Source organism: Zingiber officinale, chromosome 4A (genome assembly GCF_018446385.1).
Source record: "Zingiber officinale cultivar Zhangliang chromosome 4A, Zo_v1.1, whole genome shotgun sequence".
Classification (NCBI taxonomy): domain Eukaryota; kingdom Viridiplantae; phylum Streptophyta; class Magnoliopsida; order Zingiberales; family Zingiberaceae; genus Zingiber; species Zingiber officinale.
In genome coordinates, this window is record NC_055992.1 from 158893122 (window position 1) to 158913919 (window position 20798).

The following is a 20798-nucleotide window of genomic DNA, read 5'->3' on the forward strand; positions in this document are numbered from 1 at the left end:
TTAAAACATTTCTATTTTTTTATTAAATAGAAGTTTTTTATAATATACAAAAAATGATGACATTGTGGCAAAACTCAATGCTTTATTGCAATTTTGCCCCTCTCCGTTCGTCCTCGCGACGTACCAAATCACATTGACGACTCGCGCCGATCTCAATCTTGTTTTCTAGAAGAGGATTTCGTTCCTTCCGATCCATTTTCCGTCAACTGGATCGGTGGGTTTCCTTTCATATAATCTCTGTTTGGATGCGGGTTTGAGGATTTGGGCTGCGGAGCTGAGTAGGTGGAAACCCTAAGATCAAGATGAAGCCTTCTGCCGGGGAGATCAAGATCTCGGAGAGCGCCAAGAGGCTTGATGTTGACAATCGTATCTCCCTCAGTTTCTACTATCGGATAGCCCATAATCTTCTCAGACAGGTTGTAATTCTATTCGTTTTTTTGATACTACTGTTTTGTTAATCTTAGTCTTGGTTATTCGTCAATTATGGCAGGTGATACATAACTAAACCCTTAAGCACTCGCTCGTTTTTACGGGGGAATTTAAGATTTTGGTCAAATTTCAATTATTATCAGCCGTATCTAATAGATAAAGTGCCAGTTAAACAGTACGATTACTAGTTGAATAGCAGCATTTGACAATACGGCAGCAATTCCTGTTTTGTTGTATACAATAACTCAAGATGTTTGTTGCCTGATGCTATGGGCCTGTGTTTTCTGGTTCACAAGTGATGTAGTCTAGGACTTGAAAGACAGATGGTTCAAGTCTAAGTTATCTTGATGTGATGTAGTCTAGGGTTTGTAAAACAGATGATTCAAAACTCTAGGGTTTAGTTGGAAAAGGGTAAAGAAGCATTTCTTAACATAATGGCTTAGCTTGGATTAGTGTTCTTTTGTTGATGTTGAAGTCGACATATTAGGGATGTAAAACCACTGAAGAGAGGTACGGGAACAGTGGTGAGATGGAAGATAACAATAAGAAGTTAGGGGAAAACCAAAGTAGATTAGTTATCAAACATACAAGGTTCATTATACAGACACATCCATGTTAGGATTCTAGAAAACAGTACACTAATTAATAGAACTACTTATGAAACACATAAAATCACTTGTTGAATCCACACAAGCACTAGTTTTCATCAATTAATTAATAAAGAAACCATGGCAAATAATCAAATTCCTCTTGTTTCATTTCCCCGACCAGCAAAATTTGAATAAAGTAATCATTTGAAGAATCCATTCATCTTTAACATTTGCTTGCTCAACAATTAACTAGATTGCATTAACAATTGCTTTGATGAAGAATGGAATCCTATGTAACGACACTTTCTCAATCTGTGGAGGTGAGAATTTTTAATGGAAATGTTGATCTTGAAATGTGAGACAATGATTCAAAGAATTACTTATTAGATAGAAAATCATCTATAGAAGCGTCATCATTTCCTTATCCCTTCAAATGAATAGGACAAGGTGTCAAATTGCTTTGATGAAGGCCACACTACCTATGTCTACACATTCATTTGGTAGAGGGTTCAACTTGTTTTTGGAAGTGTCAATATTGGAAGCTTACCTATAAACAAGGATAGTGACTCAAAGGTTTTGTTCTGAGATAATAAGTAATTTATAGTGGTTTGAGTTTGTTTTGCCCGTTAAATAATATCTATCCATTAAACCCACTAAACATCTCTAAGAAAAGGCATGACTTTATGGAGAATGGCCTATTATGATACTTATAGTTGATTAAATTACTAATGTATCATCAGTTGGTATTGAACTTAGCCATTTATAGAGCTTTGAAATTTTTTTAAGAAAATAACAAGCCCACTAAATAATAAAACTATCCATTTAACCTACTAAACATCCACCAAGTTCAGTAAAAAAGGTTCTACTTTGTGAAGAAATTACAAAAAGAAATCTTATGATTAATTAAACTCCTAACGCATCATCAATTTATGTCAGAGCCAAACTACTATTTCTTCTTTTCTCTTCATTCAGAGAACGTCCAACCTGCTATTGATCTTAGCTTGGGTTCATAGTTGTCAAATCCTTCACACTTTTGTATGAAGAATGTCTAAACTAGATTAAAAAAAAAACAAAATAACTGGGGCTTCCTTTTGACAATTGAAACTTTTGCTTAATTATTCTATTGATATATTTGGTCATAGATGTCCACTTATAGTAATTACTGATACAATGTATATATTCAATTAATTAGTACAAGTTTTTAATAATTAAGTTGGACAACTCTTGTAGCAGTAGGTAGTCTACCTATGTATGGTGTTGTTTGTTTCTGCCACATGGCTATAGAAAGGCATGATATGCAATTATTGCTGATTACAGGTTTTTTTCATTTATCCTTCTTCCACTTTCCATATACTAAATTTTGTAACATTATTAGTAATATATGAAAAAGAGAGCTTAATATTAACCTTCTAATTCATTATTGTAGACTTTTCTTAATTATATTATTAATCTTAATCTTCTAATTCATTTTATAAGACTTTTTTTTCTCATTTCAGACATGTAACAATTTTATTTTAGTCCTTTTAAAAACATTCTAATACCAATTTAGGTACTGATCCTACCATTCCAATATATCCTATGTTAAAATTTAAATCAATTAATTATGGTACCTATTTTGCCAATATGATTAGTTGTATTGACAATGAGTTAAAACTTGTGCAACAATATATGAGTATACAACTATATCATATGTGAAATTAATTAATTGAAGCAATCGATTTAAACAAAATTTATACCTATCACTTAATAATTAAATTAATCTTCTTAAAGAATCTATAAGTTCATATATATATATATATATATATATATATATATATATATATATAATACACAAACAATAAGACCCATAACATGTACCAATATGCTTGTTTTTTTAATCAATCAAAAATTCCAAATAATTCATGTAAAAGAAAATTTAGATGTGGACTAAACAATAGTAATAACATGTGGACTAATTTAATCAAATTAATACTAATCAATCATGACCTGAATTTTAGTTAGGGATGTATTTAGCATATAAAATCCTCATGCACTCATAAATGAATGCAGTCTGTCCTCTCATTACGTAGCTTTGCAACCACATAAATAACTGAAATGGATTTTTTTTTTTAAAAACAATGGCTTAAAGTTTCTCATGCAATATCTCTCTTGATATGAGGCAGAGGGAAGTGATCTACTTGACTGGTGATTTTGTTTTCATGCTTCTTAAGTCATACCATGTTTTGCAGAGTGTTAAATTTTTTGCTGATGGGGCAACACATATTGTTAGATTAATAATATGTTTATCAAGGAAAAGGATAACTGAAACTAATATATCTTCTTTCCCTTAGAAAATGACTTTGGTACTTTTTATATTTTGGCCGGGATATATGGAATGTTTGTTGGTGCAGCGGAGACCGGCAAGAGGGGGGTGAATTGCTGAAAACAAGAACAAACTATACCTTCCTCGGATTTCAACTCAGAATTTAAATCAGCAATAAAATAACAGCAACTAAATTAATGAAACAGAAAAAGAAATAGGAATAGAAAAGACTCAGGGATTTAACCTGGTTACAACCAAGGAGGTTGTTAATCCAGGACAGTAGAAAAGAGCGCAGCAAGAAAAATCTCCTTCTCTGAAGGCGGAGAAGCCTTTTACACTTTTGAAGCTCACTAGTTGCTTAGGAATTGCTTACAGATTGATTGCTTGAGTTGTTATTCAATTCCTAGCTCCAGGGGCCTTTTTATAGCTCCTGGAAAGTCTATCCCGAGGGTCCAAGGCGCCTCCAACAAGGTTCAAGGCGCCTCCAGCTCGGTTAGCGGATAAAGTTTTATCTGCAACGCAAACGGTCAAATGTGACCTGTTGAAGGCGCCTTCAACAGGGTTGAAGGCGCCTTCATGATGGAGGCGCCTCCAAGCTGGCAGCAAAGATTCTAGCTTGATTTTTCCAGCTTTCGACGCTCCGTTCTTTTGGGTGATTGCGGCCAATCGGAATAGGGCTCACCCGAACCCAATTCCCGGCCTTCTCCTCGAGCAGCCTTCCGTCCCGGCTTAACGTCCCTCGAACGCCGCGCACGCTCTTCACGCCCACCGGAGTACTCTTCCGCAGCTCTCTCGTCCTTTGGACGCACCGAGCCCGTCGGCTCCTTTCCCGTGCCGTCCTTCTCGCTAGCTGCGTCTTCCGCTCGACTTCCTGTCTTCCTAAGCTCCTGCACACTCAGACACAGGGATCAAACACAGCAGGACCTAATCAACTTGGTTGATCACATCAAAACTACCACGGGGTCCAACAATCTCCCCCTTTTTGATGTGTATCAACCCAAGTTCAAGTTAGGGTTAAAAATTGACATAAACAGTAATTTTAAAGAAAAAATTACTAAACTAACAAGTGAAGAATAATTTTTGCAATTAGTAAAATTGCAACACTATAATAAAAAAAATTAAGTTTTCTCTTTTCTCTAACTCCCCCTAAACTTGTACTTTTCTCTCCCCCTTTGATCACAGCAAAAATGGGTTTTAAGAATTTTCAAGTAAGATTGAAGTTTTTGAAAATTTTCTAAGTTTAAAAGTGAATTTTTGAAAAAAATTGCTAAAAAATAAAATTTTCAAAAAAAAAATTCTAAGAAGAAAAAAAAATCCTAAGTAAATGTTCAAATGTTCCGAAAAAAATTCTAAGGAATTTTTGTTTATTTTAACAAATATTTGATAAACTTTCAAAGCATTATTTAATTCTTGTTTAATGTTTTTCAGAAAGTTAATTAAACATTTTCTTTCAATATTTTAGCTTCCAGGTCGTGGCGAGGCACTAGGCCTTCTTGGTTATTGGAGCAACAACCACTTCCTTAGACAAAGCTTCCATAAAGAATTTCAATGTTTAATTTTCTCACTGTAAGCTTTTAATTTTTGAAAAATTAATTAAGCATAGATTTTGGAACCCAATAGAGGTTCCTTCCTACAGGATTATTCAAAAATCTAGGGGGTACATAGTTTTTTGATATTTTCCTAAGTTGACCTTGATGCTTCCTTATATACCAATTTAATTTACCATAAATTCTAATTTTTGACTTTGGAAATTTCTTTAAGCATGCATCATTTTTCAACTTTTCAATTTCTAATTTTAAATTTTCATTTTTTGATTTCAAATTTCCATTTTCTTTTTCTAATTTATCTAATTCTCTAGAAAGAGCTTTAATATATCGAAAAGATTGATTCGGGGTTATATTGCGTACCTGACTTACCTGTTCTGGTGACGCTCCCCCTTCACTACAGCTTTCTTCTAATGTTCCTCCCCCTTCGTCAATGCTCATCTTTGAGCTGGACGTTTCTTCTAGCTGATGGTTGGCAATCAGTGCTAGTCCCGAGAATTCTTCGATTTCCGATTCGGAGGATGACGAATCATCCCATGTGGCCTTTAGGTTCTTGTGTTTGGAGGGTTCTGGCTTCTTGTACTTTACCTTTTCTTTCTCCTTTCTCTTTAGCTTTGGGCAGTCATCTTTGATGTGCCCCTCTTCGTTGCAGTTATAGCAACGAACCGTCCTCTTCTTTCGATGATGCCTCTGCGATTTAAATTTGTTAGTACTAAAAAACTTATTGAAGCGTCTTACCAGTAGTGCCGCTTCGGATTCGTCGACTGAGGCTTCGGAGTCAGAACTGTTCATCTTTGCCTTTAAGGCAATGTTCTGACTTGTCTTCTCTGCTCCATTTGGCTCCGCGACTCGAGATTCGTGAAGTTCAAAAGTCGAAAATAATTGTTCTAACGTACTTACCTCGAGGTCCTTAGAGATGTAGTACGCATCTACTAAGGAGGCCCACTCTGGAGTTCTCGGGAAGGCATTGAGCGCGTATCGGATAGAATCCCGGTTGGTTACCTCTTCTCCAAGGTTCGTTAGTTGCGTTATCAGCTTCTTGATTCTCGCTTGGAGTTGCGCTACCTTCTCGCCTTGGTTCATCCGGAGGTTCGTTAATTGGTTCCGGAAGATGTCGCGCTTCGCTTCGGAAGTACCTTCGTGAAGCTCCAGGAATTTTTTCCAGAGATCTTTCGCTGAGTCGTAGCTTCCGATCCGATTTACCTCCTGCGGTGGTAAAACGCTGAGTAGGTGGAACTCAGCCTTTCCGTTGGCGACGAAATCTGCTTGCTCCTTTTTTGTCCAGGTATTTTCCTCCTTGTCTTTCGGAACTGCATAGTCATATTTCATTATTAACAGAATGTCAAATTCGGTTTTAAAAAATATCTCCATTTTGCGCTTCCATGTGGCGAAGTCTCCGTCGAACTTCGGGGGATGGATGTTCGCTCCGGCCATCGTCTTGATCGTAGTGCTTCAGTTGGCGGTTAGTCCTTCTGAGGCGATCAGGCTCTGATACTACTTGTTGGTGCAGCGGAGACCGGCAAGAGGGGGTGAATTGCTGAAAATAAGAACAAACTATACCTTCCTCGGATTTCAACTCAGAATTTAAATCAGCAATAAAATAACAGCAACTAAATTAATGAAACAGAAAAAGAAATAGGAACAGAAAAGACTCAGGGATTTAACCTGGTTACAACCAAGGAGGTTGTTAATCCAGGACAGTAGAAAAGAGCGCAGTAAGAAAAATCTCCTTCTCTGAAGGCGGAAAAACCTTTTACATTTTTGAAGCTCACTAGTTGCTTAGGAATTGTTTACAGATTGATTGCTTGAGTTGTTATTCAATTCCTAGCTCCAGGGGCCTTTTTATAGCTCCTGGAAAGTCTATCCCGAGGGTCCAAGGCGCCTCCAACAAGGTTCAAGGCGCCTCCAGCTCGGTCGGCGGATAAAGTTTTATCCGCAACGCAAACGGTCAAATGTGACCTGTTGAAGGCGCCTTCATGATGGAGGCGCCTCCAAGCCTGCTGGAGGCGCCTCCAAGCTGGCAGCAAAGATTCCAGCTTGGTTTTTCCAGCTTCCGTCGCTCCGTTCTTTTGGGTGATTGCGGCCAACCGGAATAGGGCTCACCTGAACCCAATTCCCGGCCTTCTCCTCGAGCAGCCTTCCGTCCCGGCTTAACGTCCCTCGAACGCCGCACACGCTCTTCACGCCCACCGGAGTACTCTTCCGCAGCTCTCTCGTCCTTCGGACGCACCGAGCCCGTCGACTCCCTTCCCGTGCCGTCCTTCTCGCTAGCTGCGTCTTCCGCTCGACTTCCTGTCTTCCTAAGCTCCTGCACACTCAGACACAGGGATCAAACACAGCAGGACCTAACCAACTTGGTTGATCACATCAAAACTATCACGGGGTCCAACAATGTTGTGTCAATCAAAATTTAGATGGCCAACATTAGTAAGCATCTTAGCTTTTCAATTTGAAGAGCCTTTCGACTGGTGGGCAGTGTCTATTGAATCAGTAGATTGAGCCCTTATATGGTGGCATTTTTCTTCCAGTCCTGGCATTCCTTGTCTTGCTCCAATAAGTAGAGCATAAGTTATCATTAATGCTTATTGGTTTCCTTCAGTCGGCTGACAATTATTGATATATAAGTGTAGTACTGTAGTTTTCCATCCTTAGTTGTTATATTAAGAGGTTTCATTATTCTATTTCTCTTTATTTCTTGATCACTTCAATCTTTTGGCATAGTGCAGGCAGACATTTACCGGAGCGAGAAGGATATCATTGATCTTTATGTTATGCTTATGAGATTCTCAAGGTCAGAAGTAGTATGTTAATGCAAGCATTGAAATGCATTACCTCTTAATACTAGAGTTGGTTCTCCAAAGCATCCTTTATATATGGTTATGATGTTTGTTGACGACCATTATATTTCACTTTTCTTTAAAATGTACTCAATTGCTCTTATTTTGATGTAGTATAGGGAATAACTCAACTCACTGAAAGAGGGAAAATATTATTAATTGAAAGATGATCCAATACAAAATCTTAATCCTTTAAAAGGCCTATAAGGTTCTTTGTAAAATTATGACTTGTTATGTAAAAAACTACACACCCAAAATAAGGGCTATCTTCTAGCCCTTCTCAGACCATTTTTGCCAAACTATCTTGTGAGACCTCTTGTATGTCCTGTATTAAGAACCCTTCAAATTATGCTAGGAATTATATAGATGTGTACCTTTAAAAAGGCAACCGTCTTTAATTACAAAGTCAACTAATTATGCCTGTTCCCAGTTTGAAGCTCTTGAAGATTCATTCCATATTTTGGGCAGGTAGGCCCCTTTAGCTGCCCAAATTGCTTTCCATTTTGTGTGGGGTGGCTATGACTTAGCTTAATCTGTTGGTGGATTTGTTATGTTTCTCTAGTTGGTGTTTTAAAATTAAAGCGTACTCTTGTAGGAACTCATATAACATGATTGGCGCCAATTTTGTTTGCGATTGGATGTAGCTGAGTTTCTTGTTATCCGAGTGGAAAAAGAATTCTTTTGGTAATAGGTAGTATCGCCAATGTATTAAAGCTTGGATAATAGTGCAAAACCCTTTATTATATGTGTAGTAACGCTGCCAAGTCTCATTGACCTTCTTACCAAAGAAGACAATGGGGTACCCTTTTTGGCTCAAGACAGCTTCACAGGCTACTTTAAATGGTTAGAAAGATCAGGATGTCTTAGGACAGAGGCTTTAGTTATCCTTTCTTTTGATTTCTTGAGAGGCTAGAGAGGCAGACTTAATGCACTGAAATTTCCCTTTTAAGACAATTTGTGATGAGAGCCACAATAGTACTAAAGTTCCGAACGAAACATCTATAGAAGGTCACAAGGCATGAAAGCTTTGAGCTTTCTAAAGGATGTGGGATTCAAGCCAACTGCCAATCCTTGATTAATCTAATTGTTGTTTGTTCATTGAAATGCCAATTGTGGATATAATAAATCCAAGAAAGAGTCTAGGATCATAAGAAGGAGCACTTCTTCAAGTTGACAAATAACTTCTCGTTTCAAAGGTCTTAAGGACTAGGTGGGTGTTATGTTCTTGGATATAAATTAGGAGGATGCCAATAAAGTAAACTACAAAAAAAATTCCTGCAAAGGGTTTTAGCACGATTCAGGAGCCTCATGAATGTGCTTGGGGCGTTTGAAAGTCCTAATTGCTTGTATAGCCCATCTTGGTTAAAGGTGGTTTTTGACTTATACTCTATCCCAATTAGAATCTAATGATATCCACAAATTAATCTTGGAGAGTCATTTAGCTCCGACCATCAAATCGAGAATGTAGTCTAAGTCTAGGTATTGATGGCATGAGTGCTAATGCTCATTCCTCAAGAGCCATCATTATTTGATGTCGGCAATGTAAAGACTCATGCTATCTCTAATGAAGGAGCAATCTAGGAAATTTTTTGTCCTGTATATTTAGTTTAGTGTGTTACTGGGTTCATACAGTAGTGAGGGGTTTGATAATTGTGATGTGGAACAAGGTCTATTGCACACTCACTCATGCACAAAGGTGGCAGATTCTAGGGCAATTCTTTAGGAGTTATGTTTTGAGGCCAACCTTAAGTTCCTGGGATACTAAAGCTGTTACCTGATTGACTAAACATTATAATCCCAAGATTGTCATGGTAGCATGGTTGTGATACATTGGCATCACTTTGATATAGAGATTTTATGTTTTGTTGCTTAATTCTAGCAGTTAGTTCTTTTTTTCACAATAATTCTAGTGGTTAATTGTGTGGACAATAAGAAAGCAATCTAGAAACTAGCATATTGATGAAATTGGCAAAAGGATCAAAGTGCGTGCAATATGAGGTTAGTAGACACTGTTGCAAATTTTGATGTTAGGGCACCTATTTGGTACAATATGAGATGCCATCACATGCAATATCTAAGCGCAAAAAAAAAAAGGAAAAAAGAAAATAGCCAGCTTGGTTGGTTTGATTTTGCTACAATATCTGTCAACTGGGCAGCGTACACATTTACACTTGCTCAATAAAGAATAAGGAGGCTACTGTTAATCATCATTAATCTCTATTGGTTAGAGTACCAAAGGGTTGGCCAACTCTTTATAAGCCTCCTATACAAGTTTTGCATATATGGCATATACCGGTGGATGCTCAAATAAACGTTTACTACCAATGACAAGTTTACCAGTTTTCCATTGTGGTACACATAAAAAAATCAAAAATTTCCTTTATGATATGCATAAAAGAATTTTAAAAAAAATGCTTTCTTACTTCAACAGCAAGCAATGCAAAACTTGTGACTGGACTGATAAAGTAGCGAGCTGAGTGTTATGAAAAGGGTTCCTCTATTATTTCTTGTATGAATCCTTAAAAGGCTTCTTTCCAAGACGTACACTTGTGAGTAGGCCATTAAGGGTACACATCGTTTAGTTAAAATTGACTCAACCATTAGATTGCACTTTTTTTATTTCTACTTTATGCTTTTTATGTTTTTGTAGAATACTCATAGCTCATACATTGAAAAATAATGAAGCATCTGAACTTTCTATTTGACATTCAGTTTTACTCTTCCAGATTATTTTTCTCAGTTGATACCATACTCTTATGAATTTAGCATATCTCTGATGCAGTTTGATTAAAGAGACTATTCCACACCATAAAGATTTTCAGGTGATATTGCACGATGAAAAACTTTATTTCAGAAAGGTATTTGCTCTTTTATTATCATTGATGTTTATCAGTATATGTTTTCTTAAGCTGGAACTTCTCAATTTGTTTCCTACCGACTTGACTTGCTTGTAATCCCATTTTCTGCAGAGTGAAATCATTATTGTGAGTTTAACAGTTTAGAGAAATTATTGTTTCATTTTTCATATACTTTGTCCAGAGATTGTTAAGTGCCTTGAATGAGCTAGAAGCGTTGAAGCCTGATGTAAAACATCAGCTTGAAGAATTGAATAGGAGGAACAGAAACCAACTAACTACTTGGGGACAATTGCCACAAGATGGTTCTCGAAATGAATCATTTGATTGGCCATCAATCAAAAACTATAACACCACTCAGGTATGATGATCTCTGATTATGCACAAAATATGGTTAAATTATCTGATTGATCATTGCCAGTCTAAAAATAGCTTTTGTATTTTAGAGTTGTTTGCACCAGTACACATTTCTTGAGATTTGTAGCTTGTCTTTATTCTATTTTGTAGGCTGATAGAATGGTTGCACGAGATGGCTTATACAGGAATTCTAATGTTCAAGGAGGCAAGATATTGACAAAATCCAAATCTCAGTTTAATAAACTGTAAGGTTTTAAACATACAGCTGTAAAAGTTTACTTGGGATAGATGGGAACTCATTGAGATTATCAAAATCTTGTGCATGTAGCTACTTCCTGTCATATGCTTATTTATGTGCAAGAAACCACCAGATAAATTTTGGAGATTTGAGCCTAGTTTAGGACTTTAATGAACAAGAGCAGAAAACACATCACACAGATTCAGATCATTATTTTATGATAAATGTGACTTCCAGAATCTAAGTATGATATGAAGATAAAAATTTTCTCAGAAGTCACTAAATGCTCACATTAATTATTGCTGTATGGTTCCTTTGTTTTTACTACTCCCATTAACACATAATTGATGATAAACACATTTATAGTAAGTTTGGTATAATTCTCAGTTAATTATGTGTACTACTTAAATTGTTTTAATTTTTACGTTGCATTCAACTATTCTGTTGTGTTTGATGATAGATTTTTTATACCTTTTTCTTCACAATTCATCCACTGTAAATCACAAACAAACCAAGTCATTGCCTGATAGGTTATTCCCTTTCTAATGATTTTCCCTCAAGGTGTTGATCACATTTTTCCTTTGCAAAAGCTAAGCCTGCTTAGCAGTCATTGCAATGGCAACCTGCAAGAATGAAGAAAAGACATTGTTCTTCATATAAAGAGTGCCTGAAACAAACAATTACTAATATTCTATAATATTCAATTTTCTCAAACTCAAAGTAGATACCAGATTCATAAAGGATGTATTGACTACATTTTATTATTTTAGTAACTAATGTCCTCTTTCTGATACTTTCATCAGTTGACACTTTATATATTCTTCTGTTCCACACTATTTAATTCATTGACTTTTTTGCCTTGTAGATCTTTCAATATCCCACTTCCCAAAGAGGAAACCCTATCAAGACACTCGATTTTGGGTCCTAATGGTCTTAATGGACGATGGCAGCCACCGAGTGTTGACCGTGGAGTATGATTATTCTTTTTTGAGCTGTTGACTAATTTTTAGATTTTTTTCCCACTGATAAACAGACCTTTTATTGTTGTGTAGATTCAATACCCTAGCAATTTGGACTTAACGCCAATTGAGATGCCAAGGTGGAAAATTTTAAATTCTTCATTCTATTTTCTTGCAATCTTCATTGTGGATTTATCATAGAACTAAAATATAGATGGATCTTATTATTATTTTGATTTCTATCCTCATGCACTACATGAAGGGGGATTTTTTAGGAAGGAGATATACTATGATCATTTGATTGACATAGTTGCTTAATTATTTTAACTTGTATTCCCTGTGATTTTACTTAGATATAATCTTTCACATATGTATATGGTGCCCGACTCGTTGTCCTCCCTGCTCATCCGCGACTGAGTGGTCGGGGCGCCCAGAAGTGATTTGGGCTCCCCTAAGTGAATGCACTCGGGGCGCCTGGATTACTTCTGGGTGCAATCGTAGACGAGCGGGCATTATATCAACTCCCTATGTGTGTGTGCGTGTGTGTGGCTATACCCTACATTTACAAATTGATTCTTTTTTATCCTGAGCTTAAACAATTTTTCATGTAGAACTTATAAAGCCAAACTTATGCTGATACGTATAAATAAGTCTTGTTAGTCTTCTATTCATGAGAAATTAAATGTTGTAATGAGTTATTTATTTAGAGTTGAATAACCAACATCATTTTGACATTTGCAAAAACATTGTCGAGAGCAAGTAACAAATTTATATCTTATATTCCCTTCTGCTTAATTGGTTATTTTTTTTGTTACAACTGATCTTTCAATGTGTTAATTTTTGTCCATCGCTTGTTGTACTTTGATTTGTTTGGGCATTGGGAGTGAGGAGGGGAAAATAAGGGAAGGGGATGTAGTGAAGAGAGAGGTTTACCCTCAGGATTTTGCTATTTCCTGTTTTGTGAATGTCATTCTACTTGTATTTAAGCTAGGTATCCATTTTTCTCTTTCTTACTGCAACAGCGTGCTTCATCAACCAACAGAGGATAAACCAGAGGCAGTTAAGGAAAATGTAACTTTGGAGAAGGAAAGATCCATACTTGAAGATGTTCTTTCCTTACAAGATACTTCAACTCATCAACCTGAAGAACCAGGTCCAATGATTAACCTGGATACTTTTGTTGAGACTCCTAAGATGGAGATTATCAAAGAACTCTGTCCTCCGCCGGTCCTGGCAGAAGTTCATGATGTCGCCATAACACCACAAGTTTCTCATTCCTCAAATGAACAAACTGTTTCTTTGCAGAATGATCTAATTCCTGCTGAATCACCTCAGGAAGTTCACATAGTGGGTACTCCAATCTATATAGTTCATTGCTTGTGATCTTGCTACTTATCATAATTGTTCAGGCTTTTATGAAAAATTTTGTTGACTTTTCATTTCATGGATATTCTTTTTATTATTTCCTTTTTGCCTTTTCTTAGTTTTTTTTCTTTTTCATACCTGCAGTCAATTGCTTTGATGGAGAGTTTTATGAGACTTGCGAAATCAAATACTACCAGAAACTTAGAAACTTGTGGAGTTCTTGCTGGTTCCCTTGTAAGATTAGATGGTTTTAACATAAGCGTACAGTAAGCATTACTCCAACAAACTTTATGAAGTTGTTCATGAATTTCTTTGTTTTGCAGAAAAACAGAAAGTTCTATGTGACAGCTCTCATCATCCCAAAGCAGGAGTCCACATCTGATTCAGTAAGACAGTTTAGCTATTTGCATATTTATGCAAATCAAATGATAACCTATCATGATTTACTTTTATCTAACTCAGTGTCAGACAACAAATGAAGAAGAAATATTTGATTATCAGGACAAGCAAGCACTTTTCCCTCTTGGATGGATTCACGTGAGTCTCATTTGACAATGTTATCTAAGTTTTGCTAGCATTTGAGAGTACTTTCAAAAAGTTTAAGTTGTGTAGATATTTGCTGCGTTTGTGCTGCTTGCTCTTCCATGCTTCTCATCAGAAAATTCCTTTTAATAATATCATGAATATTTATTATGTTCTCAATTTTCATTTTTAAGTACATTTGTATATCTCATTGCTGTTTGATTTTAGCATCACAAAGAAGTGAATCCTTTTAAAAAACCAATAAAATAAATAAATTTCATTTATTGGTTTGAGATTTAGCAAATGTATAAAAACAACCTTATCTCTAGATGTTCTTGGCAAGAGCTCAAACCATTTTCATATTTTTAAGTTTTTTCTAATGAACAAGTTTGAACATGTTTTTTGACTTTTTAAGCTGGATTAAAGTTGAGTTCAGCTCGAGCACTTTTGTTTTTGCTGTAAACAAACAAACATGAACACTAATAGAATTTGTCTTGACTTAGCTTGTTTACGACCCTATTTTCTGCCTAACATTTCTTCTTCTTTTTTTGTTGACTTTTCTTGCTGTGACCACTTTCTACATTTAATTTTGAAATATTCCCTTACCATCGAAGGCATTGATCACCATATTTGATTTCACTTGGAGTACTTTGACTAATTTTCTTCTGTACAATTTTCAGACTCATCCTACTCAGTCATGTTTTATGTCTTCGATTGATGTACACACCCATTATTCCTACCAGGTATATATAGTCTTGACATTTCCTATTTCTCATTGGTAGTTTTTTGTGGAAGGTAATATAATTTTGTGATGGTCATTCTGAGTACGATCTAATGCTATGTTTTATCCTAATTGACTTTCTGAAAATTGACCAGATTATGTTGCCTGAGGCAATTGCAATTGTAATGGCACCAAAAGACAGTTCCAGGTTATTATTGTTTTCTCACATGCATTACATATATTTTATCAGTTTACTAGCCTTTACCAAACAGGTTTGCTGGAGTTAAAATTGTGATTTTGTTGTTTGATATAGAATTTCAATGGGCTACCTACAATTTCTCTCATCTTGAATCCAGTACTGGGATGATTTTCATGTGGCTGCCAGTCTGCCTGTCCTTGTTTGAAAATTGAAACTTTCCAAATCTGTCTTGCCTTGTAACAATTTTTCTTATTTATTTGACTGGGCATGTTTGCACAGCCACAACACATGATGCTTGCTTTGAGGCTGCTCAAGGCTGGTCGTATGCAATATTAGAAAAGCCAATATTTTCTCCTCTTGTTCTTGATTGTGGTCGAGCGATAGCCTTGGAACTATAGTGAAGTTGATATGCATGGAGTGTCATTACAGGTCACTGCAGTCCCGCTTCAATAGGAGTTCTATACATTGGCTGATCTTCACTATCTCTTAGTTGAGATCCTATGAATTAGGAAATCACATGCTTACCTTACATTGGGTATCCTATTTAGTTCAGTTTATTGTCACGGAGGCCACATGTACTAAAAAGGAAAGAGTTAGAAGTCCTCTGCATTTCTCTTCTGACTGGTTAGTATGTTTATTGAGGCTAAAGTTCTAATATCTGACAGGTATCAGTTGAGTATCTGATACCTATTTTTTAAAAAAGTTTTTATGCATGATCAATGGAAGTATGAGTGTCTGACTGAGTGATGGAAGTACGAGTGTCTGACTCTGTGTCACGACCCAATATTCAGTTTGGAGTGTTGAGTCTCAGATGTCCAACATCAGATACAGAGAGGATAAGTGAAAAGCCAAGTATCATGAAGTTTTAGTCACCAACTAATTGATGAGCTGAACCTTGGTTCTATATTTTATTGCTTCAGTTAGCTGTCTTTCTAAGGCTATAAGAATAGTCTTTGTCTGTAAGGATCAAAGTATGGTTGACCTTCTCTGTATTGGTTTGTGTTAGAAGGCCACTAGTGTGCTGTTGAACTAGACATTTCTTTGTCTTCCCACCGTTGTCTGGCTGGTTCAAACTGTTAAGAGTTCAAATTTTTGAATATAAATGTATATACAAGTTTGTTAGGGTTGAGGTTTTGTGTTGGTTTGACCTAAATATCAAAATCAGGATTATATCTGCTCTTATTTACCCACTGGGTTCAATGTTTAAAATACAAGATGGCATGGATCATTGCATCACCCAACATTATCTCATTTCTCCATTTAATTTGCAGGAAGCATGGGATATTTCGGCTGACCACACCGGGAGGTATGTCGGTCATCAAGCAATGCCAACAACGAGGTTTCCATCCTCACCAACCACCCCCAGACGGGGGCCCTATCTATGACCACTGCCCTGATGTCTACATGAACCCTAAACTCAAGTTCGATGTAGTGGACCTCCGTTGACAATATCTAAGTATATGTTGCTCGAGTTACACTGAACCTGTGTGCTAAGACACAATCAATTTCTTGTTGTAAATTCTCTTTCAAATTTTACATATTCCCGATTTCCATGGTAACAATTGTGAGATATTTGCTGTACATATTCTCCAAAATGTTTATGTTTCGCGAATGAAAACATGTATTGATCCTAGCCATACTCATCTTATAAATGGTTGCTCTCTTTACTATCTTTTTCCTAGCAGACTACTTCATGGGTCATGGCAGTGTTTGTTCTTCTCTTTTTTAGTGAGTTGCAAGTTGTGATTTGCGCAGAAACTTAGGTCGTGTCCTAAGTCTGAAGTGTTGTCTTTTCTTTTAAATAGGATCGATCGTGTAGCTTTGTCTTCTCGTTTGTTTTGTGGTTCGCAGACTTATCTACGATGCGTGTTCAACTTCGTTTGTCTTTCAAGTATTTCTTCGATGAATTAATTAATGTTGACAAATTGTGCTCGATTATGTAATTTCATAGAATCTTAATCACAAACACAGAGAGTGATGTGATCAGACATCAACTCCAAAGGTCGGCATTTGGCATCAAGCATCTCTTCCCTTGTTTAAATGAACTGACTTTTCAATGAACGCAGATTGCGATGTGATCAGACATCAACTTCAAAGGTTGGCATTTTGCACGAAGCATCTCTTCCCTTGTTTACACACCAACTGACTTTTCAATGCATTAGGAATATGTCTCTTGGCATGCACCGAAAGGCTCCAGCAATTTCTTTGAGTGAAAAATTAAAAATGTTTCGCTGGCCCCCATGACATTATTAATATCTTTATGTAATTTCAACGTGCCTTTAATAGTTGTTGGATAACGATGAAAATTAAATAATAATACACAAGGTCGTAGATAGCCATGAGGCATGCATGACATTGTTTATCAAGGTACATGGTACAAAAGGCGGAATCCGCCGCCCCGACGGCCCCCTACGCCTGCCCCATGGTGATGTAGGAGGAGGGTTAATCAGGGTGAATGCTGGGTTGACAAGTGGCTGGGGGTTCGAGGCTTTAAGCCGGCAGACGGGGATATTATCCCACATTGCAACCGTCGACACTCGAACCAGTTGCTTCATGGTACAACTTTCCAACCACTTACCAACTGATCCAGCCCCTGGGAGCGTGACATTGTTTATCAAGCTTAGACAATAAGTTGTAATAATACCATATTAATTTATTGATTTTTTATAATGTACATCTTCTATGTTGCATGTGTTTAAATAATTAAACGCTTTAATCCAATCTAAAAATCTTATTTTTTCATTAATTTAATAATCTTATCAACTTTTATTAACGTATAAGATTTTAAATTATGATTTAATTTTAATAAAAAGTGTTATATTGGCATGACCTATTCAGAGGAAATCAGTTTGATTTTTTTCCCCATTTTTTGAATTATCCAATAATATATATATACATTGTATATATTAATCTTCTTATTTGAATTTTTTTTTACTAAAATTGGGACTAAAAAGTTTTGCACAAGATCAATCATACAATAATTTCTCCTACTCCTTCCTCACACCTTCCTCTTTAATTTATTATTGCTTTTTTTCACAACTTTTTAGTTCGAACCCTTTCTATAATTTTGCGCCAGATCCATCCCTTCTGCGGCGTCCTTTCGACGTCTTCCTCCTTTTTATTCCGCGGATTTCTGTCCGATTCCTCTCTCGCAGAGCGCGAAGTGGATCTGGTGAAGAGATTTGCGATCTTTGCCCGTTAACGGCGGTACTTTTTTTTTTAAGAACTGTTCGATTTAAGTATTTTTTTTCGTTTTTGATTCGGTCTTGTTTTTTGTTGTAGATCTGTGCCTTCTTATCGTTTACGGCGTTTTATTTATGCAATTATTTTGAATAAATTTAGTGACTTGGTCGTAGTTTTTGAAGGATCTTCGGCTGATTTAAGATCAGATCTGTTGGTCTTTTTTGAAATTTGAGAATTTTTTTTTATTTGTTCGAAAAGAGCTACGGATCTGCTTCGAGAGATCTTTTGATCGACTATTTTGTGTTTCTGGTAAGAGATCGCTAGGGTTGATACGAGGATTTTGGGGGTTTGTAATTTACAGGCGGCGTGCCGGCGGATCTGGAAGAGATCGGAGGGAAGATGAACAGCTGCGGGTTTCACCAGAACGCCTTTGCCGCCCGTGAAGAGATGCGGCCGCCCTTCCTCGCCGCCGACCGCAAAGCCCCAATTTTGTGTCCCAAACCGCGGCGGCTCCGCCCGCTGGGCGTCGTCGCCGAGCCTTTGAGGCCGTTCCCGTGGCCCTCGAAGGATTTCCCTGATCCGAAGGCGGGGGAAGAAGACCTTGTCGATATGCTTCTCTCAAAGGGCGGAGAACTCCACCAACCGGACTCGAACTCGCCTTTTTTCTGCGGCTCTCCGCCGAGTCGCGCCGCCAATCCGGTGGTCCACGATGCCCGGTTCGGCGAGGACCGCCCGCCAGCTCCCTTCGCCCCCTTCCCGCTAACCCAGTCCATGATGTCCCCCAAGCACGGCTGCGCCCACGCCAAGCTCGGCCTCTTACCGGCGGCCGTCCGCGTCGAGGGTTTTGATTGCCTCGACGGCGCTCGCCGGAGCTGCAGCGGCATCACCGCCGTGGCCTAAAACTGCCATCTTTTACACAACCGCCATGTGAAGCAGAGCAAGAGGCAATCATTCGACTCCAAAAACTCAAAATTTCAATTCAAGGAGCTAAACTTTCAGGTACTTTGGAAAAATCTTCCAATCTGTTCTTGTAATTGTACAGTTTTCCTACCACCCTCCAATCTTGTCTGCTTGCTGTTCTAAGTCCAAAATCTGTAGATATAATAATTAGATTAGAGAGGGAGAGGGAGCGAGAGAGCGAGGGATTGAAGAACCGATCAACCAAATCTTTTGAGGTTTTGATTTCGTTCCAAGAATTGGATTTTTAGCTATTGATACAAAGCTGAGATTATCTGTATGAAATGTGTAAATATTCTTCAATGTATACTATTGAGTTATCAAGTTTGGATCTTTTGAATGAAGTTCGGAATTTTTCCAGTGGTATGAGATCATTCTTGGGATTGCTTTTGAAGTCAACGGTGGAATTGGTTGTGTTTGATTTGTTTCTTTTTATTGAAGAAACGAGGTCAAAATTGCGACTTGGTCAGCTTTGTCAACTAAGAATAGAGAGGGAGAGGCAAAAAGCAGCATAATAAGAATACAAAGAGAGTTGACTAAAGAAACATATCTGATAAGATAGATATATATAATCTTTTATTATAATTTTATGATATAATAATTTACTTGAATTATACATTCAACCTATTGCTACAATTGTTGAGCTCGTTCAATTCAACTTGTTTGTTCAGATCACCTAACGTGATTAACTTGTCTAAATAGATTCGACAGCTATGTTTGAATAGGTCGCTCGACTTGTTGGGACTATCTAGTTTATTTGATCCACTTGACCCAATGCATAATCCAACTAACTCACTCATCCTTTTTAGACCGTCCAATTTGCACATCTCACTCAACCCACTTGACCAAAATCAAACAAATGGCTCATGTGATTTCGTTGAAAATGACTAGATCACCTAGATCAAGTGAATTAACACAACACATTTGATGACCAAAATCAAACAAATGGCTCATGTGATTTCGTTGAAAATGACTAGATCACCTAGATCAAGTGAATTAACACAACACATTTGATTTGCTAGAATTGATTGCTTATCCAAGAGGCTAGTTGGTTTACCCAGTTACGAGATATTTATATAAATTTTTTCTCTAAATGAAATATATAATTAAGAGATGCTGAATTTCTAGACGTCCACTACCCGCGCTTTGTGATTTGGTGATATTTAACCTGATTAATTATTATTATTATTATTATTATTATTATTATTTTTGATTAACTTGGTACCTCAGCCTAGACTAATTTGACTTTTCATCAGGTCTAATCATCCTATTTTTCTCGCTGGACCAACACCTAATTTGACTTTTCATCAGGCCTAATCATCCCTATATGACCAATGGTGTTGGTGAGGTTGTCTAGGATTTTTAAAGTTTGAATTGTATTAGGAGTTATAAATTATTATTATTATAAAAAATATATGAATATATGTGAGTGAGAATAAGGAATTTACTTCCTATCTAATAGGGATGATAATTTTTTTTTACGAAATTCTGATGATAATTTTCCTCATGAGTTAAGAGTATCGTAAGAAAAATTTGAAATGGGGATGGGATCCCCGATTTATTCATGGATAGGGATGGATTCAGGAATTTTTGTTGAGTTCGGGGTGGGTATGGGGATATTGTCCCTATCCCCGAACCCGTCCTAAAAATAATAATAATAATAATAATAATAATAATAATAATATTAAATTTTTAAAAAATTTTAATAATAAAATTATTATTAATACTGATATTAATATT

General features: G+C 36.8%; 2 protein-coding genes across 2 annotated transcripts; both read left to right on the forward strand.

The window, feature by feature from the left end:
• The first annotated feature begins 61 nt into the window (after positions 1-61).
• Positions 62-16588, forward strand: LOC121971914 (AMSH-like ubiquitin thioesterase 1). Its single transcript, XM_042523433.1, has 14 exons — positions 62-416; positions 7592-7656; positions 10485-10560; positions 10742-10918; positions 11065-11159; positions 12018-12123; positions 12205-12251; positions 13134-13458; positions 13621-13710; positions 13800-13862; positions 13939-14013; positions 14679-14741; positions 14875-14927; positions 16190-16588. Exons 1-14 carry the CDS (start codon positions 303-305, stop codon positions 16362-16364), a joined length of 1524 nt encoding a protein of 507 aa, XP_042379367.1. The 5' UTR covers positions 62-302; the 3' UTR covers positions 16365-16588.
• A 1299-nt stretch (positions 16589-17887) lies between these two features.
• LOC121971915 lies at positions 17888-19402 on the forward strand. The gene is made up of 2 exons (XM_042523434.1): positions 17888-18125; positions 18463-19402. The coding sequence occupies exon 2, from the start codon at positions 18501-18503 to the stop codon at positions 18999-19001; it is 501 nt and encodes a 166-aa protein (XP_042379368.1). The 5' UTR covers positions 17888-18125; positions 18463-18500; the 3' UTR covers positions 19002-19402.
• The last annotated feature ends 1396 nt before the right edge of the window (positions 19403-20798 follow it).